Source organism: Miniopterus schreibersii, assembly GCF_964146895.1.
Source record: "Miniopterus schreibersii genome assembly, chromosome: 15".
Lineage (NCBI taxonomy): Eukaryota > Metazoa > Chordata > Mammalia > Chiroptera > Miniopteridae > Miniopterus > Miniopterus schreibersii.
Window position 1 is genome coordinate 30341556 of NC_138115.1, and position 27855 is coordinate 30369410.

A 27855-nucleotide genomic window follows, 5' to 3' on the forward strand; every position below is an offset into this window, starting at 1 on the left:
AGCTCTCTGTCCTGAGTGTAAATTGAGGCGGTAGGAGTTAGGAAATAAAGGGGAAAACTGGAGAATGTTTAGAAGGCAAAATCAACAGAACTTACTGACATTGGGCATGGAGTGAGGAAAAATAGTGAGTTGAAATTTGACTCCTCACTTTATGGCTCCTGTGAGGGTAGAAGACCATGAATTTAGCTGATGCGAAATATTTGTAAACAACAGATTAGGGAAGCAGGAGAGGAAAGGGGCAGGATGATCATCTCAGTTTTTGACTTGTCGGATTTCTGGTTGCTGTGAGAACTCTGCTGTAATAGACCCACAGTAAGGAGGAGGTATGAGTGTGGAGACACCAGAGGCAGGAGTCAGAAATATAGATATGGACATAGATGCTCAGGAGTCATTCGCATTGTTTAGGAAGGGCCTACAAAGTGAGAAGAGTGCTGGGTCAAGAGAAGAACCCCAGAACAATTTCCCTACAATTTCAGGGCTGGCAAGATGAGCCCAAAGTAAGGCCACAAATGGACAGAGGAACTGCCACAACAGAGAAGCTGGAAGGGTTCCAAGGAAGAGAGTGCTCAGCTGTATCAACTGCAGTAAACAGACTCAGGAATGAAAGAACTAAAATTGCTTTTCACAATTGGCAGGTGGGTGGCAACCTCAGCCAGGGTAGCTACAGAAAAGTGAGTGGAGCAGAAGACTGATTTTGTTAATAATAAGTGAATCATGGGAAGAGGGAGCCTCCACCTTTCAGGAGCTCTTCTGAGAAGGGAAAGAGACAGGGCAGTGACTGCTGTGGGAATCGGGGTCAAGGGATGATTTTTAGCAAGAAGATGTTCCAGTGATTCACTTTTCCATCCCATTAGAATCAGGATCTGATGAGATTCATTAAAAATATTTTAAAATATATAAATATTTTATATTCTTTTTCTGTACTCCCTTGAACGTCCATCTCAATAACTCACGCTGCATCCTCCTTCCTGCCCCTTCCCTTCCAATGCACACACACAGCCACATACACTTGATTCTGTAATAATGACCATGCATACCCCTTTTAGAAAGAATTCCTACTGGAACTCAACCCAGGAGGTGTGGCTATGGCACCACAACCAAAGTTGTGGAAGGATCAGATGAATCTTGAGCTCTGAAGGAAGGGCTCCATTGCACATGTATTTAGTTGGATAACATAAAAGAAATCCTTCCAGGACAAACATTTAGGAAAGAGTAAAGTTCTTAAAAGATAAAACCAATAATATTTTTTATTTTATTTCCTGCACAGGTGGCGACATCAACCTATGAAAGCAGCCCCAAAAACCGCTCAGGCCAGCGAGCCCATCATGTTATGGCCCCGCTTTTGGATTTAAAGCTTTGTGGAAAGTGCAGGCTTCCAGGAGTTCTGTAGGGGCAGAGAAGAAAGGTAGGACAGTCAATATCTACCTATATTTACTTTCTGTTGAATGAATGAACAGTTAAACCTGATACAAAAGCATTCAGACCGTAGCCCCACTCTTCTGATGTCTGGACCAGTCATTCTCCCAGTGGCCTTCTCCACCTGCCTGCATAGCCCCTGTGCCTACCCCAGGTGGTGCCCCATCCCAAGATGGTAACACGATTTCCCTGCCCTGCATTATCCCCCACCTGGTGTCTTATAGGTAGAGCTCCCACACCTGGGTCCATATGATTGCAAGGAGCCTAAGAGCACTGTCTTCTCTGACTTCTTTAAGCAGGTGAGGAACCTTCATAGCAAGATGCACTAGGCACCTGGCATGTGCCAGTTTCCATACTAGGGGCTGGGAGTAGAGCAGAGAACAACAGAGCCAGATTTTCTCCCCTCTTGGAGGATATAGGTTAGGTAAATATAACCTGGGCCTCACAACAGTGGTCACAGGAAAGCATGTTCCTTACGTCAGAATTATGTGGGGCAGCTGTTAAAATGCAGAACCCTGACTGTGGCACAAACTTGCTGAATCAGTATCCACAGGGCCTGGGAATCCATACTTTAAGGACTGTGGCTCACTTATATGCATACAAAGTTGACGTATATTCACCCTATAACCATGTTATTCTCTCACATCTTCCAATTGATTTCAAGTGATTGAATCGTCCAACATGGATATAGTGCAAAGGTGTGTTTTATTGTATTTTAATTCTAAGAAAACTGGTGTTTTAGATGAGTAGTATGTGTGATGACTTTATAGTCACCCGAACTTATCATTGTTCAAGCTCTCAAGAGCAGGGCTGTGTTAAAGAACTTTCTGTGATAATGGAAATGCTATCTTGCTTACCTGTGTGGAGCCACATGTAGCTGTTGAGCACTTGAGTTGTGGCTAGTGTGACTCAGGAACTAAATTTTTCATTTTGTTTAATTTTAATTAATTTTAATTAAATTTGTCACATGTAGCTAGGGGCTACTGTATTGGACAATGCAACTCTGTATTAAAAGAAGGATTTTAGTGCAGAGCAATGGGCATGGGCACATAAACCTCTTCCTTTTCTTAGTAATAACATGGAATTCTGCATATCTAGGCAGTTCACTACTTTAGTACTCTGAGCCCATGGCCTCCTTGCCAACTACCCATACAAGTAGCCTTCATGTGTTCTGGGATTTAGCTGTCCCCTCATTGTTTCATTTTGTCCACTGGTCATCTCCTGGGGGCTATAGCTCACTTCTCATTTTTTACCCACCACCCAGGACCCTGCCCATATTCGCAGCTTCCCCCATGCTGTTCTTCCTACTCACTTGAAGTTGAGCATTGTTTCAGGTTAGCCACAGCAGTAACATATTCTGCTCCTAAGTAGGATTCATATGTTGTCTTGTCCTGAAGTTTGGCCAAACATTTTGTATCATCCCTGAACAGAAGGTCCTTGGTTTTAGATTGGAACAAACAAAAGTCACCCAAGCAGGTATTTCCTTTTTTTCCAAACAAGTCCTGTCAAATGAATAGAAAGTACATGAGGACCTGCAGCAGTGAGCAACTAGGAGCACATGGATGGGATGGAGGAGGCTAAAAGCTAGGAACCAGCTTTGGGAAGAAAGGGAAGCTACAGAGGATGCCTCAGGATCTCTCCACCTCCTTCACCTGGTGTTCACCCACTTTTGACCATGGCTCCATGCTTTCATGAAGTCCCAAAGTCTTGTGTAGGGTTCCTCCTGGTTCCACCTTCTTTGTGAAGTCCCTCCCACCCAACCACCCACTCCTGATTTCTCTGACCTCTCTACCCCACTTCCTTGGCCATGGCCTTGTGGGCTGCTTCCAGGAAATGAGAGGACAAACAGAAACATGTCCCTTCGAAGTGTCATTGTCAAAGGAGACATTAAACGTGAGCCACCCAAAGAGGGATGGTAAAGGTAGTTGTTACTAGATCATGTTTGACTACATCTTTTATTTTTAATCTTTACCTAAGGATATGTTTTTATTGATATTTAGGAAGAAAGGAATGGGGAGAGAGAAACATCGATGTGAGAGGCACGTCAATCGGTTGTCTCCCGTATGCACCCCAACCAGAGATCAAACCTGCAGCCTAGGCACTGGGAATCGAACCCACAATCTTCCGGTGTATGGGACAATGCTCTAACCAACTGAGCCACCTCGCCAGGGTTTGACTACATCTTTGATCCTATCTTGGGCAAGAGGCTTAATTACTCCAGGCTTCCTAAGGTTATAAGTGAAATGATGATTATAAAAAGTGTAGCATTCCTTTTAGCACCTAGGAAATCTTCATTAAATCTGAATTATTATTATCATTTACCTTAAGAGGACTCAAAAAGATATGCTATCTTAATTTTTAAAAAAAGAAAACATGGCGAATCAATAGGTAGGAAGCTGTTGCTGAGGAGAAGGTGGTGTTTGTGGGTAGAGGAGCCTTTAGGATTAGAAATCTCAGGCAGCCCCTCTCCCCACCAAGGCTGGCCTGGCTTGTTGTTGTTTTTTTCCAGAGGAGAAGCTCTGTGAGGGTAGGGGTCTTGGATTTTCTGGATATTGGAGCGGTTCTAAGTCTGTCTAAGTAAGGGAAAGGGAAACACAGATCTGCATTTCATGACCTGTGTCAAGGAGGTCTAGGAAACAGACCCAGTCTCTTTCATTTAAAAAAATGCTGATGTGCAGAAAATGAGGGTACCACAGAGCAAAGTCAAGGGCAAAGCAGGAAGGCAGACCTGAGGACATGCACATCAGATGGGCACATCAGTGACCAGGAGAGCCAGGCCTCAGAGATCCAGTTCCACAATCCATACCCTCTCAATTCTAGTTTCCAGAAAGAGAATGTTAGAATGTGGGCTGCATTTAGCTGTGAGCTCTCCCCAAATAATCCACACCACCCAGAAAGAAGGTGGGAGGCCCCAGCTGGCTCATACCTGCTGGTCAAGTAACATCTGGCGAACACAAGCTGCCTTATCTTCCCTTGAGACCACACCATGATTTGGGGCTCGGGCTAGGTGGCAGTTCTCAGCTTCGGTCACATCCTTCCTGGTGCCATCAGTGCACAGCAGCTTGAATTGGTCCTGCGTTAGGCCCTTAGCCCAGTCATCAGTGTTATTTCCTAGAGATAGAGAAGGTGGGTCAGCCACAGCTCACAGCTTTGGTCAAGTTATCCTCTCCGGGGGGGGATATGACCAATCCACTGGATCCAGTGGCCAGCAGAAGTCCACACTCTGAGGTTATAATGATGTGGAGAGGAAGAGACTTAACAGGAATTCCTAATGACCACTCCTTCCGATCTGCCCCACCCAGCCAGAAAAGAGTGGACTATATTCTGTGCATGCTGTTCAAAAAGTTCTTCATTCCTACCAAATCCCAAAGCATTTGGACCTCTTGCTTCAGTGCAGGAAGAACACGACCCTCAACTGGTTGGCATCTCTGTGCTATGTCTTCTTACGCCAACAAGCAAAAGAACTTTCCCCAGAAGCCCTTTCAGAAACCGCAGCAGTGTTTCAAGTCTGACTTGCTCGTGATGGTTCTATGTGAAATGTGTATATTCCTCTGTGCACATAGGCCCATAGCCTGTTCTCAGCCCTTCGCTCCATCTTCTCTGTATTCTCTCTGGAAAAGAAAGTCTCGCCCATTCTCAGGATTTTGGCTCCTTCCTCCGGAGGCTGTTCTCAAATATGTTTTCCCACTTTTACTTCTCTCCTAATCTTTTTCATGAATTCACTATTATAAAATTTTATATTATTTACATAGAAGGTTAAAAGACCTGTTTCCTACACTCCCAAAATGTACACTTAATTTTACTAAAAAACTCAAATTGCCTGCCTCTCCCCCACTGCATAGTGTACTTTGTATGTGAAAATGACCACATGGCAATTTAGGTTAAGCCTCCTCTCTAAATTCCCCTCAAGAGGTAAAACTTTTGGAGTCATTTCAGAGAGTGGAGAGTCGAAGCCTAGGAAGGGGAGCTCTACTCAGAAAAGTACAAAAAGAAATCAAGGAGTGTCAAAGAACCAGTCTTAGGGTGACCCTCGGTAGCAGGAAAAAGGACAGCCCTAGAAAAAAGAAAAAAAAAATAGCAGGGAGGAAAGAAAATTAGCCAAACCGATATTCCTTCAGCGTTTATATGCCACATACTATAGTTGGTGTGGGGATATAAGAGAAGGAAAAAAAGAGCTCAAAGATTTCCTGTGGCCACAGTTGATTATAGAATGTGATGAATTCAACAACACTAGCAATATGGACAGGGGATTCTGTTGTGGATGTACATGTGCCATCAGGGAAGACTTCTTGGAGGAGGTGGTTCCACATGAGTTCATTCTAGATGAGTTGTTGGAAAGATTTGAGGTTGCATGAAGAGACATGAGGAAAGGAAGGGAAGTAATAGCTGCCTACCTGTAGTGGGTTCTATAAGCAGTAATACAGAGCGGGCAGGTGGAGTACTCATTCTTAACAGCTTTAAAATCTTTTTTTAATTTTTTAATTTTTTTTAATCCTGAGGATATGTTTTTTTATTGATTTTTAGAGAGAGAGGAAGGGAGGGAAGGAGGAAGAGAGCAAGAGTGAGAGAGAGAGAGAGAGAGAGAGAGAGAGAGAGAGAGAGAGAGAGAGAGGGAGAGAAACACTGATGTAAGAAACATCAATGCCTCCCATATGCACCCCGACCGGGAATCGAACCCACAGCCTAGTTATGTGCCCTGACCGGGAATTGAACCCACAACCTTTTGTAGTACAGGACAGTGCTCCAATCAACAGGACAATACTCCAGCCAACTGAGCCACCTGGCTAGGGCTTGTTTTTGAATGTCATAGCCATTCAATATTCACCCACTAGTTTTAGTATCCAATAATGATTCTTGATTGAATAAATTATTACTATATTGTTTGCCAAGTGATAGTTTTTTAACTTAATAATTATTTCTCCATTTGTTAGGTAGCATTCTACAATAAGATATGTTCCTTTACCTTTGTTTGTTTAATCAGGATGGACTCATATATTCTTATTTTATTCAATGGGTTATTACCACTTACATCATCATCATTTATTATTATTATTATTATTATTATTATTATTATTATTATTTTAATGCTCAGAATGCCCCAGATTTGGCCAGTGCGAGGTCCTTCAAAATGGCTCCTATGTGCTTTCACATGTCCCATCACTCTGAGCACTTCCATGTGCTGTTCCAAGCTCACCTTATATTTTTCCTGCCTAGCTCTAGAATCAGCTATTGTTCTAAGGGGCCCTGGTTCCTTTTATTGGAGGTGGCTTAGAATCCAAGATCCTGGTGCTCATCCCTACTGGTGTGCCACTGTCTCTAGGTTTTTCAGTGGACATAGAATGTATTGGAATATATATTGGACCTGCAAAAAGAGGAAATAATTATGAAGGACCCTTTTGCGATGATTCAGAAAAGTTGAATATGGACTATGGACCTGATGAATATTAAATCCATGTTATTATAAATATCCTGATCTTGGTAATTGTAATGTAGGTATAAAAGAGAATGTTCTTGTTCTTAAGAAATGTGCCCTGAAGTATTTAGGGGACAGGCAGCATAAAGCCTGCACCCTTGGTAAGGTTCCTGGGAGAGAATTCAGGGCCACTGGAACCTCACACTTCTTACCATTCTGCTTCTCCAGGTGAAAACTTCTCTCTTAACTGTTTAGAATCAGAGCTTTGGAGCCCGATAGAGTCCATTGAACATTTTCACCAAGGCATCCTGAACACAAGGGAACACAGCAGCCCTGATTTATAGGGATAGAGGAGCATGTGCACATACCGTTAGTGTTCTGAAAGACAGTCTGGTCTTTCACAAAGGCCACGTCTCCACTCTCAACCAGACACCTACAGAGAACCAGATAGGGAGAAAGAAGAGAGGAAGTCAGTGAGATACATCTGTCATTCAGGACTACCTTATAGATCTAGGGCTGGCCATCTCACATCAGCAATTGTGACTCCCCTTGTATCACTAATCTATTATTACAAATAATAGATTATCACTAATCTTACATATATTACAAATGTAAGTAATAAAGAAAAAGAAACCTCCAATTTGCTTTGTAGTTACATAATCTTGGTTCCACACATTATATCTTAAATTCTGGCACAGTTTCTCCAACAGAGAGCTACATCATTTTCTTAGCATCAAAACAGATATTAGAGAGTAGTTTTCCAGTGAGGTGATATCTTACTCACACTCTACTTTGTAAAATTGGAAATATGTAGACTGTGATTGTAGACTGTGATGTGTAGACTTTAACCCACAAAGTGGTTCTAACTGATACATTGAGATAACCTTTGTTTTTTTCTTCACTGAGAAGTTCAATTACGATACTACCGTCATTGTGCAGCTGATGGATTCATGAACTACTAAGTAACACAGGCCTGAATCAGAAAGGATAGCTAAAAAGTAATAAGATCATAAGGTATCTCTATAAAAATGATAAACATTCTATGAAATAGAATTGTAGTTGGGAATATAGAATTGTGTACTTTACTTTTGTATATTTCCAAGTGAGTGTGGTTGTAGGTTCCCCAGAGGTACATGGAAGAACATGAGCCAGGCCCCTGACTCCTATATTCAACTATGGTAGTGCTCCTTCACATTGGCACTTGTAACATTTTGAGCCAGATAACTCTTTGTCGTAGGATGCTGTCCTATGCATGCAGGATGTTTAGCAGCCTCTACCAATTAGATGCCAGTAGCACCCTCACCCCACCCCAACCTGCTCCAGCCCTATTTTATAATCAAAAGCATCTCCAGAACCCTGGCCAATGTGGTTCAGTAGTTAGAGTGTCAGTCCACACACCAAGGGGTTGCAGGTTCAATTCTCAGTGAAGGGCACATACCTGGGTTGCAGGTTCAATCCCAAGCCCCAGTCAGGGCATATGTGGGAGGCAACCAATTGATATGTCTCTCTCACATAGATGTTTCTCTCTCTCCCTCCCTCTCCCTCCCTCCCTTCCAACCTTCCACTCTTACTAAAAAAAAAAAAAAAAAAACAATGGAAAAATATATCCTCAGGTGAGGATTAACAAAACAAAACATCTTCAGACACTGCCAGATGTCCCCAGGGGCAAATTGCCCTCTGTTGAGAACTTCTAATTTGCACCATACTGCCAATCTTTGCTGTCTATGACAGCCAGGTCCTGGAGATGGTGTTCTGGAGGGGCCTGGATGCCCCTTCACACAGGGTTCTACATATGGTTGCTGAATGTGGCACCGATACATGCAGAACTAACAGGCTAGTAACATAAGAAACTCACTTTAGTTCCTAAAAAGGAATCTTGTCAGAGCTGGGAGTATTATTATATTCATATCAGGGTTATAAGACTTACCTGAAAGCCCCCGTGTAGCCATAGTATCTCTCGTTGTTGTTGGGTTCACACTCCTTTCCTGGACTATTTTTCGAACCAATACATAGAGCACAAAGACTGGAACTTTGGTCATACCCAGGGGCACACCCTTGACTGAAAAATTTATCTGTGCAGAAAGGCAAGAGGAAGTCAGCTTTTCCTAACTAAGTTGATATGAATGGCCTTCATCTAACACAATAACAGGTGTGTATGGCCCAAGACAGGTAGAACATATTTATTCTGGGACCTGCCACCAACTTGGGACCTGCCAGGCTATAGGATTAAAGGGAAACTTAATTAAGACTGGGAATAGAAGTTAGTGACCATTACAATTTGGATGGAGAGAATTCTATGGACACCCTGAGAGTGTTATCACTTATCTAGAGAAAGAAGAGATGGAAATGACATAAAGGGGATAAAATTAAAGGTCTCCCTCCCTGAACTTGTACCACCTATTTTCAGATGTTTTCTTCTCCTACCATTAATTAGAAGAGGCTTTAATAGAACTTAGAACTCCAAGCCCAAAAAAGGGCTGGGGAATTTTAGTCACAGCTCAGCTGCCCTTCCCTGGCTGTAAAACTTCCAGGAGACTCAGGAGAGCAGAGGTGGTGCCCTTGCTGGCTGGGAACCAGAACTTCTGAATATCACCCCAGCCACTCTTCACCTCCTGTCAAACTGGTGTCATAGAACAACTGGGTGCATAAATGCAATCTCCAGTCCACACACACAGGACTTGTCTGGTTCATAACTGTTTTTAGAGGCCTCTCCTTTTTACGTTAGTTGCACATATTTGGAGGTGGCAGGGAGGACATACTCAGGAAGTTCATGTAAATGAGAACGATTAGGAAATATTTGTCCATGGTGAACTTACACATGGGTTTTTAGGGGCTATAACTAAGCTCATACCTGAAGATATTCAGAGGACAGAGAATATACTGACTCGCACCCCTTGGAAGGGTCCTGGAAATGGGCAGTCACTTGGTTAGCCCGAAGGCAGGGATTATAGCTGTTGACCCTGTAGCCGTTTCCCCTTGTTCCTTAGTAACAAAGATCTAGTTTTTTAAATTGTTTTCTCCATTAATTATTTTTACTGGTATATAATTGACATTTAACATTACATTTGTTTCAGGTGTACAACATAATAATTGTGATTATATTGTGAAATGATCACTACAATAAATCCAGTTAACATATGTTGTCTACAGTTACAATTTTTTTTCCTTATGATTGAGAAATTTAAGATCTCTCTTAGCAACTTTTAAATATGTAACACAGCATTAACTTTAGTCACCATGCTGTACATCACACACATCCCCATGGCTTATTTCATAACTGGGAGTTAGTACCTTTTGACCCCCTTCACCCATGTTGCCCAACCCCACCCCTGGCCTCTAGCAACCACCAATGTGTTCTTTGTATCTATGAGCTCAGTTTGGTTTCTTCTTTTTTTTTTTAGATTTCACATATAAGTGAGATTACACAGTATTTGTCTTTCTCTGACTTATTTCACCTACTATAATGCCCTCAGTGGTCCATCCATGTTGTTGCAAATGGCAAGACTTCCTTATTTTTTATGACTGAATAATATTCCATTGTGTGTGTATATGTATCTCCCATTTTCTTTATCCATTCATCTATCGATGGACAGTTAGGTGGTTTCCACATTTTGGTTATTGTAAATAATGCTGCAGTGAACATGGCAGTGCATATATCTTTTTGAGTTAGTGTTTTTTTCTTTGGATAAATACCCAGAAGTAGAATTGCTGGATCATATGGTAATTCTATTTTTAATTTTTTTTAAAACAAAGATCTGGTTTTATTTGGGCAGAAACATGCCCAAATAAAAGATGACATTTTCCAGCTAAGTGGACGATGTGCCTAAATTCTGAGCAACAAGAAGTTACTTGAAGTAATTGGATTAGATTTCCTCGATGGCTTCTTTAATAAGTTAACAGCAGGTGGCATACACTTTAAGTTGCAACTTGCTCCTTGCTCCTTGAGGCTTCCTGGATTATGGATGTGATGGCATTTTATGGATGACCTTGAAGATGGAGGCCTCGTGGTCAGAATGGTGAAACAGAAGAGAGAAGGAGCCTGGGTTTCTAATGATCATGTCAGCATGGACTGCTCACCTCTCCTCTTTTCCATAAGAGAGAAAGGTAATCCATTATGTGCAACCAAAAGGAACCATTCTGATTCACCTCCCCAGCCCTACTGTCCTTTTAGGTATCTCCTTGAGGTTCACTTTAACCAAATTTTAACTACTATAGAACCAGGGCCACAGCAGAATTTTGTACCAGACCACTCTCTTCCCTCTTTCTGGGCCACCCTGACTACAGTGACGTCCCAGGATTGACTCACCAAATTCACAGTGGTTGATCTTGCTATACAGCAGGCCCATGGGGATATTCCAGCCAGCGGTTCTATCTACTGCAGTGTGGCAGGACTTCCTGCCTTTTAGAGAGTTCCAGGTGAGGTCATCTGGTGATGACGACTTAACCACGGCCACAGCAAGATACCCTACAGGAAAGACGCCAAAAAAGGATGTATTAACACCTCTAGGCCCCCCAGAATGTCTGTCAGCAGTCAAAGCCTGCAATCTCCCTATGGAAGCAAAATTATTCTGAATCATTCCTACTGTCTTTGAAAGGGCCCTTCCCAATAACAGAGTGAGGTAAAGTACAAGTCACTCTGTCAGGTAAAGATTAATCTGAACTGAAAAATCAAAATAGTAAGAATATATTATCATCAGAGCAATGGCTGATGTATGACCCTTCCCGAATGCACAAAGCTACTGAAGTTCTAAATCAGCAACTCACCCTTCACTGTGGAATATCAGAGGAATGAATATTGATGAGTACATGTAACTCCAACATGATACACACTAACAACTATTAGGAAAGATTAGTATATGACCAATAAACTGCAGGGAATATTCTGGCCAGATATTTTATAAGAAGAAGAATACGGGTTTGCACCAAAATAAATATGTGAAATGGAAACTGTCAAAATCAAGTCAGGTGCCATCTTTAGCAGCAAATAGTTGCTGATCCTTAAAACTGGGAATGGAATATCAACCTGTGATTTCAACTTTCTAATTTAACTCAATAACTTGTTTATAACAGAAAACAGAGAAGTCCTATTATCCATGGAATAAGAATAGGCCTTTCTATATTCTGCTGCTGAGCTTGGCTCCTAGAGTGATGGGGAAAGGCTGGGAGGTTGTAATCAGGGGAAGTTATAATGAAAGACTTGCATACTAGTAGCTGGAAAATGACCTGGAGAGGCCTGAGCATAGGGGTTCTGGGGCCCGATGCTCCCTGGGGTGTAAGACTTCCTGACTTGCTCCCACCCCATCTTTCCAGATCCACTCCAGCTAGAACCCTGGGCAAGAGCCAGATTGACCTGGGTTACTGAGCCCAGCCCTGGCTGAGAGACTGGGTAATTTCATGCTCTTAGACATCTGTGTGTGTTAGCCTTTCTCCTCAGCCCTGCCAGACACAAATATGCAAGGCTTCTTGGCTGGTGCTAACTCTCATCTGAAACTGTACAGGCCTAATGTAATGCAAGGCACTCAGGAGTGGTGAGGAAGGTGTGGATTTGCTTACTGGACATAGGAGCCTAGATACTTATAAACTCTCTCAGCCACTGGTCCTCTTATACATCCTTAGAGGATGACAAGACCTACCTCATAGGATTAGATGGGAAATCCTTTGTGCAAGTCATGGCAAGTGTAAAAGAGTAACCATCATTACCATTTATCTTTCCATGATTCTTTTGCATTCTAAAAATTGATCTTTTCCATTGCCTTATCTATTTTTGATTTGAATTTAAACTTATCTTCCCCTTTCCCAAAAGCAATGGAATTTATCTTAAACTCAAGAGGTTACCAATCCCAACTCACCTTTTTCCGGTGTGGTCTCACAATTTTCATAAGTTTCTGGAGAAGAGAAAATGAAGAAGTCATTAAATACTCATTTATATTTTGGAAATCATGCCTTTCCCATGTTGCAGATCAGAATAAAAAGAGCCAGGAAAACTACATATCACCAATTCCCAAAAAGCCCAGGCTCTCTTGATTGTGCAAATTCACTTTAACTCACTGTCCAACGGAATTTAGCCCAAAATTATTAATTTTGAGTTTCCTGCTCTGTCCTGTGGCCACAGTGGTCCCTGCAACTATACTTGAATCCCTGCACCAGGACAACAGGAGAAGGGTGAGTTTTGCAAGCAAGAAGACCTGCCAGGAATCCCAGCTGAGAATCCCAACTGTTCTCTGCATTGGGGTCTCTTTTAACTAGAACTTTGCAATGTTCTTAACTAGAACATTTCCCCTGGTGGGAGGTACAATAGAAGATCTATCCTTCAAGATAACTGGCGATTAGAGATGAGGGAGCCCAGAGCCTGAGAAGTAGGAGGTGAGTAAGCAAGAGCTTTATGGCCAATGTGGTATGAATCAGGCTATGATTTTCCCACCTCCTTTCTTCGTGGCCTAGAGTAAATAAAATACTGAGAGGCGCCCCCTCCACTTACTATAGTTCTCTGCCAGGACAGGCACCAGACCACACATGCCCGCGATGTAGATGAAGCCTCCATCCAAGCTCATGGCATCAGCTTCTCCTTTCTGCAAAGACACAGCACATCACAGCAGATGAAAAGAGGCCATTTCCTGTCCCATCTGCCCCTCTAGGTGTTTCCTTGAAGAAGTCTTCCCAGCACAGGTCATGAAGGACCAAGGAGACAGTTTTTGCTAGTTCTGGACCCCCAAAGGATCAGCCAAGCACACCCAGCATACAAAGTAAAATGTACTCTCATTTTCACCCAAACCATCATGAACTGATGATCAATTCTGGGTGCCTTGCTTAGTTTTTTCAGGAGCAAAGACCCACATTCAGTCCGCCTGTCCTCTAATAGGACACACTGTCTCAGAGACATTCTCACAACACCCTTCTAACACCAAGAATTCTCCTTTGTAAGACAGATGAGTGGAGCCCAGCTCTAAGGAGCCCATCAGATCCACAAGCTCAAAAGTACTGAAGGTCCTGTAGGGCTGGGCTCCTAAAATGAGGGCAAAACTAACCCATTTTGGCCAATGACTTGGTTGCCCACGTATCTGATTATTCCTGGGTTTTCATATCATTCCCAGGAATGCTTGCTCAGCCTTAGGGACAGGCAGGCAGCAGTGGCAGGGGTGCTGCCCTATGGAGGCAGGAGTGACATACCATGATCTTGGCAATGCAGTCTTCAGTGGTCTCTGCTGATTCACACTCTATTCTCCCTCCACTGTTTACACTCCACTCATCACACTTGACCCTCTCGTGGTGGCCTATTGCACACCACTTCACATTCCTGCATTCATCCTTTGAGGTATCTGGGCCTAGGGCATAAGAAAGAGAATGGGAATTCAGATGAGACACCAGAAGCTGCCTGCTGGTTATGAATGCTACTGACTGTCTTCATGAAAAGGCTGGGATTTGCCCAAACATATCCCATTCAAGGGATTAATCATCTTAGAAAGCATAGGCAATAACAATCTCTTGGTTGACTTCTTATCATTTAGATTTAGCTTAAAATTATTTCTTCTGAGAAGCCAACCATTCTTCCAACCACCAGGCACAATATCACTTCAGGCTAGTTTTTTCCTCTTCTTTTTGAAATAACACTTAGCTACCTGAGCAGTTCTTATTTATTTGTTCATTGTTTATTGTCTGTTCCCTGTAGGAGAACAGAAGCTCAGCCAGGCAAGGGCCATGCCTGTCCCTTTTCTCCACAGCATCCTCATTGTTCAGGACAGTGCCTAGCTCGTGATCAGCACAATAAATGTCTGCTGAGTAAATGGACACCTACTTAACCATCAGAGTCAGCTCAAGAGCCACTTCCTCAGAGAATCCTTACCTCAACTCCAGGACCTGTTTTTGTTTTCATGGTCTCATAGGACCATGGTATTTTGTTGTGGTTCCCCCTCCCCCCCTTCTTTTGAGTAAATCTCTCCTTTTTAATTGATCATTCAATAGAATGACTATCTATTGGACATTTGTCTTCTCCACTGGTGAGAAAGTTTCATGGTAGCAGAATCTAATATATGTTTGTCTCACCATTATATACCCAGCACCTAGCACAATCTATGGCCAGATAATCAATCAGTCTCTGTTGAATGAATGAGTGAATGAATGAATGAATGAATGAATGATCAAGCAAACCTCTAGTGACCGAAGGAAATTCAGGAACAGGATGGACCTGTCTAGAGCTCTAGCTTCACTAAGCCACATGTTGATCATAGTACTGGCTGTAGATATGAAATTAATTTCATTCTCTTTGACTTACTTTGTGCCAGGCTAATTGGCTTCACAAAGTGGTTGGGGCAGTCTGATTTATACAAGGGAAATAATGTCATTTTAAGCATGACTTTCCTTTAATGCCCTTTGGTGATGTCCAGGCTTATCTCATGATGATGAATGCCATTTAGCATCTATCCAACAGGTAGGGCAGATAAAGGAACATCAGGGCAGGCGTTCAGTACTTGGATAGACTCTATCACTGGTCCCTGCTCTCAGCAGGTTTCGAAGCTCCTGCCCTCACCGTGTTTCCAAGCTCCTAAGATCATATGATCCTTCCCAAGTACTTACGTGTCTCTTCCCTGAGATTCCGAAGAGCAGTGACGTACTCATATCCCAGGTACATCCAGGAGTCCATCTTAGGGGGAACCTTTAAAAACCCTTGGGCAGAATCCTTAAACAGCAGGTCCTTCCCATGAGGGGAGCTGAAGAGCTGGAAGTCTTTAGATTTATCTCTGCCATAATGTTCCTGTTTATAGTAAAACAACAGTGAATGGCTACAGTGACAAAGTAGGCTGTGAGATGGAACTAAAGAAAAACAAAAATCTAGAAAACAAAATTAAACCATGAAATTTTCGAGATGCCGGGAAAGAGGGTAGTCAGGCCTGCTCTTTCCTACCCATCACCTTTGCTACTCATAGCCTTCTGGGAGATACGCCACATCCTTTTTCCCTGGACATGTTTCTGTGCTTGTCTCCCTGGCTGGGTTGATGGCTGAGTGCAAGGAAAGTATCTCCATCAGAGGCTGACACTGTGTGATTGCCACTTAAACTCTTGATGGACAGATGGGAGGGCTCGATGATAGACAGTTGGCTCATTTCTGGCATCCTGCTGCTCTAGGGATGTAAAGCTGGTGATGCATGCAGCTCCCTTGCAGTCAGGTTGAGAGACATCAAGAAAGAGACCATTTCCTCCTAGGAAAGTCATGGAAGGCCTCATGGGGGCATGGGTGTTTGCCCTTGTCCTAGAAGGCCTGATAGATGGAAAAAAATGGAATAGAGCAGTAAGGAGCATCTTCATGTCACTGGTCCAAAATGTAGGGATCTGTCAGACAACAAGGCAGAACTAGGCTCTGTGCCACTCTGAGAACAGTCCCTGCTGAGCACTTTTAGATAAGTGGATGGTGTGTGGCATAATCCCCACTATGTCCTGAAAACAGAAGGTTCTACCATGGCAATAAGGGAATGAAGGAAAATGCCCCAAATCCAAGCAAGCCCCAGTAAGCAGGAGGGAAGACAGTAGATTTGGTACCTGGGCCTGGTTGAGAAGCTCCCAGATCAAGTCCTCCTTGCCACCCACACTTCGGGCCACAACGGCATGGGAAGGGACGCTGGCCAGGTGGCACTCATCATATTTGTCTACTGGCTTTCGGGTGTTGTCCCTGCAGAGCAGCTCATACTGGTTCCTGTCAGACTGTTGTGCAAGGTTCTCTGGGGGAGGAAAGCCCAGGTGAAGGTACTGCAGGAAAAGCCATGAGCTGTGGTCCCCCCTCCCCCTCCCTTGTAATCCCACTGTGTCATGAAATGTGTGAATTTAGAAGCCTGGAGCAACACTGAGGGCCAGAGAACACAAGGAAACTGACTTGCTTAAGATCCCACAACCAGTTACAAGAAAGAAAGCTTCAGGTACCCAGTGCAGGGGTGAGTGCCTCATACCCCACACTGGTCTCATCTCAGTAGGCTGACTACAGGCCAAGATTGGCCAGATCTGTCCCCAATCCTTTGCTGTGGCAACACTTAACAGAAGGAAGGGACCCTGTGTCCAGGAGATTGAATGATGGAAAGAGGCCCATGAGTCCAACGGGGGACCACACAGACACATACCTCTGCACAGGCAGAAACCCAAGAAGGAATACACTATGCTCATGTCTGACTACTGAGCATGAAAAAGGAGGCAGGAAAAAGAGAAGGCCCACTGTTTGGAAGAGATCTGCAAATTCTTCTATCACTTACCCATTACTGTCAAGTGCTTGACAAAGGCCACGTCCCCAGCACCATCCATCAGACACCTGTGAGAAGAAATACATTAGGAGGATTTCTGCGGGACAGATCCTTCTCCTTGGGCTTGATGGTCTGATCACACTGTCCAGCCCCGGGATAAAAGGAGAGCCTGATGGAGACCTCTGCAGACCAACAGTAGAGGACGCGCCATGGGGCTCTGATATCTTCGGTACCACCGATGTGGGAGGGATGAGCTCACAGGAGCTAGAGGTCCTTCACCATGTGCCCCAAAGGAGCAAAAAGGCAATGAAGATATTTCAGTACAGAGAAGAACTTTCAAACTTCTGAAATGGAGGGTAAAGGCATAGTATCTCCTGAGGGGAAAAAAAGTACCCTTATCTTGCTATAAAACCAAGGGAAAAGAAGCAAGAAATGAACCATGTGAGCAATCTGCAAGGAGGCCAGGAGGGGAGGCAGGAGAGAGGCCAGTACATTGAGAAAGGGACACTGCTGCAATAGAAAACAGAGGCCACTCCCTGAAAAATAGGCCGGACACTAAGGAAGTGCCTGTCCCCTCCGGCTATGCCCAGTACAGTGAGAGGACAGAATGGCCAGATTCAAGGGCTCAGGGAAGACAGAAGAGTTCCCAGAAAAGGGGTTTCCTTATCAATGTCACATGAAGGGAGCGTGCACTGGCCTGGCCTAGAGAGTCCCAGGTGGACCATTGAGTCACAGGGGATTAGGCCTCGGGAACACTCCCGTTGTAGGCTGGACTCTGCTGTGAGTCAGAGAGAGTTTTCTAGCCTGAAAACAATGAACACTTCAGCTGTCATGGAGCAGCAGCCAGTCTCACTCACTTGAAGGCACCCGAGTAGCCAAAGTACGGTTCATGGTTGGAGCAGGCACACTTGTCAGCCCCTTTTCCCGCACACAGCTGACACAGGTTGGGGAAGGCTGTCCGATCCGCACAGGGGACACAGCTGCCCGCGAAGAAATTGGACGCTGCTGCTCGACACAGAGATGTGGAACACAAGGCATGAGCCAGCCTGGCCAAAGACATTCACAGCTCCCAGCCCAGGCTCACGAGTGAACAGAGGGTGACCAGAACCACCATAACAGGCCCAACTTGCCCATGTATGTGTTCACTCGTCAAGATCAAGGTTTCCAAAAAGAGACGTGTTAACAACTATTCTCCCACAGCCCTCCCCAAGAACCCGGGCTGTGCCTACCACCAACCAAGGCCTGTCTCTTGTTGCTGTCAGGTCCCCTCCCTGCCTCATCACACTGGAACAGCTCAGACAGACGTCTCCCCTGGAAGCCATGCCCAGGAGATGAGACCCACCAGGACAGGTGCATGCCAAGCTCATGGCCAGCAGATGGCCACCAGAGAATGCTCCAGCAGAATGGGAAACACATGAGCCACACAAAGGAAAGCACCCCAGGGAAGTGGACAGTAGGGCCCAGGGACCCTGATCCTGCCTGAACCCTCTGTCAGGACTGATGCCCTTCCCCTTCCACTCCTCCTAAAAGCCTCTGCTGAGGTGTCGAGAGCCTAGAGAACAGACTCAGCTGAAAGGTCCCAAGGGCTGCTGGTGTGGTAGATATGACCAGTTTAAAGCGGGTTAACCTCCACCCCAAGAATTATCACACATGACCACCTGATCATGTCTGAGTGAGCTCAGGGTGGCCTGTGTGGCACCTAAAGAAGGGACATCTGCCTGAGGACACGCAGCCCCCTGCCTGCTTACCTTTCTGAAGAGATTCACGTGGCTCAGGCAGTTCCCAGTAGAGTAAGCCCATGGGGATGTTCCACCCAGCAGACCTGCCAAGGCCTGTGTGGCAGGACTTCTTGCCTTGGAGCTCGTTCAGCTGGAAGCCGCTGCCCTTCTTCACCACGGCCACAGCATAATAGTGGGTTTGTGGATCTGCAAAGAAACAGTGAATGGGAGACCCGCAGCCTGGGCCTCAGGGAAACATTGCTCATCACTGCTGGGCTCCTGACTAGGGAAGGGGAACCCACAAGCCACGCTTTTGGGGGGTTGGGTCCTAGAAAGGGAGGGATCACAATAACTTTCCTAGGCTTGCAGGGACGGAAAGGACCACAGAGGGGACAAACACAGGCAAGAAAGCCACGTGCACATGTGCCCCAATGATTTTCCCTACTCTGGCCGTGCAGGTTGTCTGCCTACACCTACCAACCTAAGCCTACAAGGAAACTGGAGGCCACATTCCTGACTCTCTCTAAGTATTTCCTGGGACCCAGAGACACAGGCCCAGGGACAGTCAGATTACTCTCAGAAAAAAACACAAGGCTATTGGGACTCCGAGTGTTTGCTCTAGTGTAGTCTTTCCTCTGCATGAGGCACCCATGGTTCTTGGGGACATCTGTATACAGCTCTAAACTCTCATGGTTCAGGTCGGGCTGTACACAGCCTGCTCTGTTTCTCCAGGGAGCACATTTCCTGGCCCAGGAGATCAGTGTCAGCAGCACCAGTCCTCAACCCGCCCCAAGTCACAGAGGCTCTGAGCTGTGCCTGTGGGGCTCATAGGGCACCACATTGCCCACTCACTCCTCCATTACCTGCCTAAACAAGACGAGAGTCTACCAGGACAGAAGAAGCATCTATCAGGAGAGCAACAGCCACGAACTCTCCGGGGTCCCCGGGAAGAACTTACTGTCTTTCGATCCATAGTTCTCTGCCACTACAGGTTTCAGGTTGTAGGGGGCCAGGCCCGCCTCAAACACCAAACCTGCATCCAGCGATACAGCATCTGCTTCGTTTGCCTGAAAGGGAACAGACCAGACACCAATGAAACCCGCAATTCTAGGAAAGACCACCTACACCCTGGTGAGTGAGAGTGACTGGCGGGGCCAGAAAAACCATTGATTTTTAGAGAGTGGAAGGGAAGTAGAAGGAAGGGAGAAGAGAGAGAGAAAAATTGATGTGAGAGAGACACATGGATTGGTTGCCTCCCGCCTGTGCCTTGACCAGGGCTGGGGAATCAAACCTGCAACTGAGGTACATCCCCTTGACTGGGAATCAAACCCATGACCCTTTGGTCCAAAGGCTGACACTCTAACCACTGAGCCAAACTGACCAAGGCAAAACTTTTCTTTTTAATGTTGGTATTGTTGTTTTGTTTTGTTTTATTGTAATGAAATACATAACATAAAATTTACCATTTAGCCATTTTTAAGTGTACATTTCAGTGCCATTAAATTCATTTTCATTCCACAACTAGATACCAGATATGAAACAATCTTTGAGGATTCTTGGTATCTCAAGAAAACCTCCAGAGACTCTCCTCGCCCACCACACACACTGTAGAACAAAAATAAATAAGCAAATAAACAAGATATTTTCCCAGGGCAGTGAGGTTGGGGCTCTCCTGGCCAAACCAGTATCCTGGGCAGGAATCATTGGAGCCTTAGGAGCTCAGGAACCAAGGAGCCAACACTTAATTCATGGGGTCCACTAGAGCAGGAGGGATTCTGAGGGGAACCTGAACCAACGGAGTATTAAAATCAAACATGACCTTGTAGGTACAAATAACCAAACCCAGAAGAAGGTAAGGCACAATGCATGGTCATCAACAGGAAAATAAGCCTTGGGCAGTCAAGGGGTATAGAGGTTGGAACTGTCAGATGCAATGGAGAAGAGCTACCTATGAGGTATTTAGTTTACATACACAATGAAGGCTACAACCACAGGCCTGAGCCTGTGGAAAGGAAATTACCAGGAATAAAAATTAAAAAAAAAAATTAACTGGTGCTTCTAGAAACTGATATATAACTGTTGAAATTTAAAAGGTAAATGAATGGGCAACAAGTTGATTAAATATGTTTAAAGTGAGGATTAGTAAACTGGAAGCTGTATATAAAGAATTTATACTTGATGCTGCCCAAAAGAGGTGCAGATGATGGAAATTATAAAAGAAGGATTAAAAGATATGGAGTCTAGATTAAAGAAGACCTAACATCTGTCATCTTGGAATCCTAAAATTTATTATTATTATTTTTTTTATTTTATTTTTATATCTTTATTGATTTCAGAGAGAGGAAAGGAGAGGGAGAGAGAGACTGAAACATCAATGATGAGAGAGTCATTGATCGAGCCCACAACCTGGGCATGTGCCCTGATCAGGAATCGAACCCTGATTGCCTGGATCCTAGGTCAACGCTCAACTGCTGAGCCACGCCCGGCCAGGCGGAATCCTAAAATTTAAAAGAAAAAAATGGAGAGACTGGGCAAAGGCAGCATTTAAAGACATAATGGCTCAAAAATTTTCAGAACTGATGAAAAACATGACTCCACAGATCCAGTGTACCCTAAGCAGGATAAGTATCAAGATTTCCACAACTGGAAATATCATAGTGAATCCGCAGAACATCATAGACTAAGGAAATGAAACCTCAAAATTATCCAGAAATGATGATTGGAGAAAGGACAGGACAACATAGGACTACTCAACAGCTACAATGGAAATCAGGAGACAGTGGAATAATATTTTTAAGCAATGTTAAAATGTCAAACTAGAATTATACATTCAACAAAATTATCACTCAAGAATATACAGAGAACTGCTAAAACTCAACAATGGAAAAAAAATTCAAAAATGGGCAAAGGACTTGAATAAACCTTTCTTCAAAGAAATTCTGTGACTGGCCAATAAGCACATGAAAAGATGCTCAAGATCACTAGGAAATGCATTAGGAAATGCAAATCAAATCTATAATACAAAGGAAACAAGCAAGCAACTGAAAGTTTAACACCAAGAGATTCACTCTAAAAGTACATATTTCAAGAAAAAAACATGTCCAGAAGGATGATCTGAAATATAAGAAATAATGGTGAATAGATTAAATGGCAAAAATGTAGATTAATCCAAATATTCTCTGTCTCCCTCTTTCTGAGTTTCTGGATATGTGTGCACACACATATACATAGACACATACACAGACACACAAACACACATATAAATATATATCTATATATAGAATCTACAAGTACATGAAGTATCTACATTGTGGGGTTAATAAAGATCAACATAAACAGGGAAGAGGGAAGTCTGAGCTACTATATTCCATAGTCCTTTGATTGATTGGCGGGGGTGGGGGGATGTCATTATTTTACTCTAACACTTTGGTAAGCTAAAAGTATATAGTAAAAATATAGGGGAAATAATTTAAGGATGTATTTAAATTCACCACTAGTAAGAGAGAAAAGTGAAAGAAAAGGAAAACAGTGCAAATGAACACACATGCAAACTCAATTTTTAAAAATGAGAAAAGGAAAAATTAGGAATCGGGGAAAGCAGGACTAAGAGAAATTAAAAAGTAATATGTCAACCCTGGCTGGGTGACTCAGTTGGTTAGAGTGATGTCCTATACACCAAAAGTTTGCCTGTCTGATTCCTGGTCAAGGCACATACCTCGGTTGCGGGTTCAATCCTGTTCAGGGTATGTAGAGGAGATAACCGATTGATCTTTCTCTCTCCCCTCCCTTCCTCTCTCTCTCAAGTCAATAAAAACATTCCTTGGGTGGGATTTTAAAAAAGTAATATATCATAAATAAGTCCAAATTTATCAATAATAACAATAATTATTAATGGTCTAATTTGCCATATAAAACAAATGAGATGGTCAGATTGCATTAATAAAAAAAATCCAGCAATATACAGTTTTCAAAAAACATACCTGAAGCATTAGCACACAGAAAATTGAAAATAAAGAAATGGAAAAAAAGTATAGGGGAATACTAACCAAAAGAAAGTTTATGCGGTATGTTAGCATCAGAACCTAGTCAAAAAGTACTGCCAAAGATAGAGATTATTTCACAGTGATAAAATATCAGATTCGCCAAGAATGATGTGAATTATTCCCACTGCCAGTGGAAGTGGGAATTGAAATAATCATATTGTATTTGTTTAAAAATCATATACATTCGGCATTGTTTTTAAAGTCTAATACATGTCCCATGGCTCAGCAAGTCTGCCCCTACATATATATTCAAGAGAAGTTTTTAATTCTTGTGTCCCAGGAGATTTGTATAAGAATATTTCTTAATTTCTGATTAGAATAATAAAAACTGAAAATAGTACAAATGGCTAATGACCAGAAAAGAACAAATAAACTGTGGTATACTAACATAATGGACTCTTGTAGAGCTCTGAAAGTGAATGAACAATAGCTATATTCAACAGCATGCCTGAGTCTTAGCATAATATTGAGGAGGAAGAAGCAAATATCAATAGACAACACAGTAATGTTATGTTTATAATTTTTTTAAGAAGCAAAACTATGCATTCATTTACACATACCTAGATAAGCCTTAAAACTAACATAAAAGACAGAAAATTCTCAGGATTCTGTTTGCTCAGGAAGGGGAAACACTAGGCCATTGTAAGCAGGGCCAGTAGGTTTCACCACCCCAAGTGGCACCATTCCCATAGAATCCGATGCTGTTGCAAAGTAGCCCTAGAAGTAAAATATTGGCAATAATGAAGTTTTGAGAACTTGTGGTGGGTTTGTGGATAGTGTTATTTTATATTATTAACATATTTAAAAATAAAGAGGGGCATTCATAGACCAAAGCTGAACATATGTCATAATTGAAGGATTATAATTAAGTCACGATAGTAACTGAGATCCAATTAAAAACAAACAGAACAGCCCAGCTGGTGTGGCTCAGCAATTGAGCATCGACCTATGATCCTGGAGATTGAGGTTCAATTCCCTGTCAGGGCACATATGAGGGTTTCTGGCTCGATCCCCAGTAGGGAGCATGTAGGAGGCAGTTGCTCCATGACTCTCTCATCATTGATGCTTCTATCTCTCTCTCCCTTTCCCTTCCTCTCTTTGTAATCATAAAGATATATTGTTAAAACAACAAAAAACCCAGGACACACTAGTTGTTTGTAGCAAATCACTGATTCCCTGAGTTAATCAAGCTCCATCTGCTGAGTCTACCTCTCCTACCTCATCACTCCTTCCAGCCTCCTGCTTCCTCTGCTCGGTCACCCTGGCTTCTCTACAGCAACTCAAACAAGCCCAGCTCTCCCCTGCCTCAGGCCCTTTGCACACGCTGCTGTTCACTGCCTGGAGTATTCTACCTTGGCTCCTGGCTTACCCGTGTTCATCCCTGGGGTCTCAGCTTCCTTGTTCCCTCTCAGGGAGATTGTCCCTGACACCCAGTGCTCTCAGAGCACTCTACTTTCCCCCTTCATTGTACGTCACCCAATTTGGAATTACATGTCTACTTGTTTGCATGTTTTCCTTCTCTCCTCACTAGACTGTAAGCTCCTCAAGAGTAAGGACCATGTGTGTTTAAATTCACCACTGCAGCCCCATTGCCCAGCCCAGGGTCTGACACAGGTTCAAATGAGCAGGAACAGTGCTGCAGCAATGAAGAGGATCTTGGAAAGCCTAGAAAACAAAGGGGTCACTACCATCTGCCATCCTGACACTGTATCCCTCTTCCCGATGAGCACCATTCATCTACTTCCCATGATGTGTCGAGAACTTCCAAACAATGTTACATGCTCATTTTGATAGCAAACATTCTTGTTTTTTCCCTGAGTTCAGAGAACTGGCCTCAAAACAGTCCCCTTTCAGAGCATGTTGGATTTTGCTTTAAGAATCATTAAAGATGGCCACTCCTATGCCCATTTCTGAAGTGGTTTTGTTAACAGTGGGGGTTGACTGCCCCACACATCAGCTGCTATGTGTGAGTACAGAATTGTTCCAGAACACCAGGAGCAAGAGGAAGATGGACTGTCTTCCACTCCCCTTTAGGCAGCAGTGACTTACCGCGATGGCCTTGATGCACTCAAGGTAGGAGGTTCTCTTCACACAGGCGACAAGAGGACCAGCCTCAGAAAGGACTTTTTGCATACTGTCACGGAAAGCGGTGCACTTACTGGCTTCATGATTTGAGACGGTGCACCATCGCACAGTTTTCTCGGGGACAGCCAGACACAGCCCTAGGGGAGAAAGGCCAGAGGTCTCCTTCCAGTGGGAGAGACAGCAGCACCCTCTGAAGGGACTTGAAGGCTACCTCCCCTCTGTCCTGTCCTCCTCCCACTCCTGTCCATGAACAATGAGGGTGCAGGTTTCACTGCATTCTGAAACTGGGGACAAGAGGCATGAACCCTAACAACCTCCCAGTTTGCCACCCGTCGCTGGCCAGAGAATGGTGGCTTGATCTTTAGTTCTCAATAGGAGACCACAATCTGCTCCTCTGTGTTCTCCGTGCCTCCTTCCCTCACTATCATGGGACTGCAGTGGGACTTAAGCCTCATCAGTGTGACAGGGCATTTGCAACCACTTCAAGGCATTGGCTCAATACCACCACTCAGGAAGCTAACAAGGTATGAATTACCATTTTTAAAAGAGGAGGGAGCTGTGTTCAGAGAGTGATCGGCTGTTTTACCCAGCCAATCGTTAGTGGCTGAGACTGGTGTAGAAACCAGGCCTCCAGGCTGTGGTCTCTGCCCAGGGAACTAAAGAAGATAACATTCTGAGTTATTTCTGTCTGGTTGGCCAGGAGATAGAGGTAAATGGTTGATAAGATAATGAATTTGCCTCTCACACTTGTCTGTCATCCTCTGTCCCAGGAATAATTAGGAACTCCACATATTCAGTGGTTCTCTCTGTTTCCATTGACCCTCATTTTCACCAGCCTTTTGAGCGGCAATTAGGAGAAGCTAAAGTCAGCCATGGCTGTAGCTACTAAAATCCATGTGGTTGCAGATGTGTTGTCCCCATCGTGTGAGCTTTGGCACTGTCCCCAAAACCCTCTGTTATCTCCACTCTCCCTGGATCAACTAACTCAAGGAAGCTGAAGAATATCCACAAAGCAGCAGACTGAGAGGGCGCCAGTTCTACAGAACACATAAGGAGGAAGCATGGGGAACTTGCTGCCCCAACCACCCTTTACCCCAACTCAGCTCTGGGAAATCACAGGAGGCATCAGGAACCAGTGGCAGGCCCTCCCCAAATCCCTTCTCCAGACCCTCCCCAAACTGCCCCTCCTGGAGTTCCCATGGGCAGGAATTTGTCTTCAATCATGCACTTACCTTGCACAGCCCTATGAGGTCCTTCGGGATGGGGAGTGGGGAAGGGGTGAGGCAAAGGCAAAAATTGTGGAAACGACTCTCAAGGGTAAACTTTTTCAAGAGAGACAAATGACTAAACATGGAAATCTCCAAATGTGATACATGTACCATAAGTAGCAGGCAGAAGTTACAGGATAAAGGGGGCCCAATAATCTCAGGAGGTGAGGAGAGTGGGAGAGGCCATCCAGTGACAGCCCCCATTGCAGGGATGTGTGCAGCAAACTCCGCTGGTGCCTGGACCCATGGCCTAACTGTCCTCACCTACCCTCCCAGGCAGGGTCGTACTACCCTTCTCACTGCTGAGGACCCAAGAAGTCTGGCTTTAAATCCCACACTCCAAACCCCTGGACAGCTATGCGTCATTAGCAGGACATTGTCAGCACCAATGACTCCCATGAGACATCAGACTGCCAAAGAGGAGATCAGGTCGGGGAGGCCTTGAATGCCACGCTAAACCGTTTGGACTTGACTGAGGAGGCCCCAGGGAAGGGATCTGACAAGCCGTGATGGGAGTGCTCTAATTTATTGTATTCCTTTATTACAAGATTTATTAGGGAAGAGGAGGAGGAAAATGCAACAGCGTGAAATATCGGGAGGCGCGAGAGGAACCAGCAGAGGCGCGCAGGCACACAGCTGTCCCTGAGGCAGGGCTGCAGCGGAGGCGGAGCTGCGGCGGGAAGGGCTGAGGAAAGGCTCCCGTGCTTCCCAGGGGGCGGTGTGGCGGGGTCCGGAGGCTAAGGGGCCTTCCCCGCGCCCGCACTCACCCAGGACCGCGCAGGCCAGCAGGGCGGGGATGGTGAGCCTCATCCTCCCGGTCTGAGCGTGGAGCGGGCGCAGACGGAGCGTCTTCTGCGCCGCCTCTCCGGGGCCCGCTCGCTTTTATCCCCGGCCGGGCGGACCCAGCACAATCTTTGATCTCCTGTGTTTGCTCAGCCCGCTTGCCCAATCGCCCTTCTTTCTTCGCCCCCGCTCTCCTCATTTCCTGAGCTCCGGGTCAGGCCGGTGGATGGCAGCCAGCGCAAAAAATGCTGATTGGAAGGAAATTAAAGAAAAACCAATCCTTTGTTAATTTTCGCTCCTGATGTGCCAGGAACGGAACCGCAGCTGGTAGGGGCTGGGGAGGAGGGGGCGGGGGTGGGGGTGGGGTGGGAGATGGCAGAGTTGGCCCTGCACCAGTCCTAGGAGATGGAAAGGGAAGGGAAATACCCAGATCCAGACTATAACCGAAGAATGACAGGCAAAGACCCTCGTGAGAGAGGGCATCCAAGAAGAATAAAGCTGGCCTCAAGTCAAAGACAACAGGTTAAACACCCTTCACTTGTTCCTGAGTGTCTGTCACCTCTGCTCCTGGACTCTTAAGGGCCTGCCCCACTGAGAGGCTGCTCTCTCCCCATGTGCCCTGCTGAGCTAAGTAAGGCTCCTGGACTGGAAACCTTGCCCTCCCTTTATGCAGCCTGCTAGACTTCTTGGCCTAGGGACAGAGTCACAGGAGAGACACATTCTCTCCCACAAGAAGCTGCCCAGGAATGTGGTCAAGTCTCACTCTGAGACTCAGAACAAAGTGACACATGAGCGCAAAGAAAGAGGCCTAGGGGAGAATATGGCCTGATCTCAGTGCCCTGGGTCATCCTTGGCTCTCTCCAGCTAAGTGGTCTCCAAAGGATTTTGATTGCACAGTCTTATCAGAAA

At 44.6% G+C, this 27855-nt stretch overlaps 1 protein-coding gene across 1 annotated transcript; it reads right to left on the minus strand.

The window, feature by feature from the left end:
* Positions 1-1229: 1229 nt before the first annotated feature.
* Positions 1230-27162, minus strand: TF (transferrin). Its single transcript, XM_081160564.1, has 17 exons — positions 26931-27162; positions 24860-25032; positions 19726-19834; positions 18798-18974; positions 17907-18054; positions 17062-17117; positions 16361-16539; positions 15401-15578; positions 13997-14151; positions 13308-13398; positions 12679-12714; positions 11136-11294; positions 8757-8901; positions 7198-7262; positions 4343-4527; positions 2729-2918; positions 1230-1384 (listed from the first exon to the last, which is right to left on the minus strand). The coding sequence occupies exons 1-17, from the start codon at positions 26971-26973 to the stop codon at positions 1329-1331; spliced, it is 2145 nt and encodes a 714-aa protein (XP_081016690.1). The 5' UTR covers positions 26974-27162; the 3' UTR covers positions 1230-1328.
* Between the last annotated feature and the right edge of the window lie 693 nt (positions 27163-27855).

Excerpts from the sequence above, each read along its gene's own strand:
- TF (XM_081160564.1), bottom strand. The coding sequence starts at position 26,973 with ATGAGGCTCACCATCCCCGCCCTGCTGGCCTGCGCGGTCCTGG. Across the intron at positions 18,975-19,725 it reads GAACTATGGATCGAAAGACA|ATCCACAAACCCACTATTAT; the intron begins GTAAGTTCTTCC and ends GTTTCTTTGCAG. Across the intron at positions 11,295-12,678 it reads TGAGACCACACCGGAAAAAG|GGTATCTTGCTGTGGCCGTG; the intron begins GTGAGTTGGGAT and ends TCTTTCCTGTAG.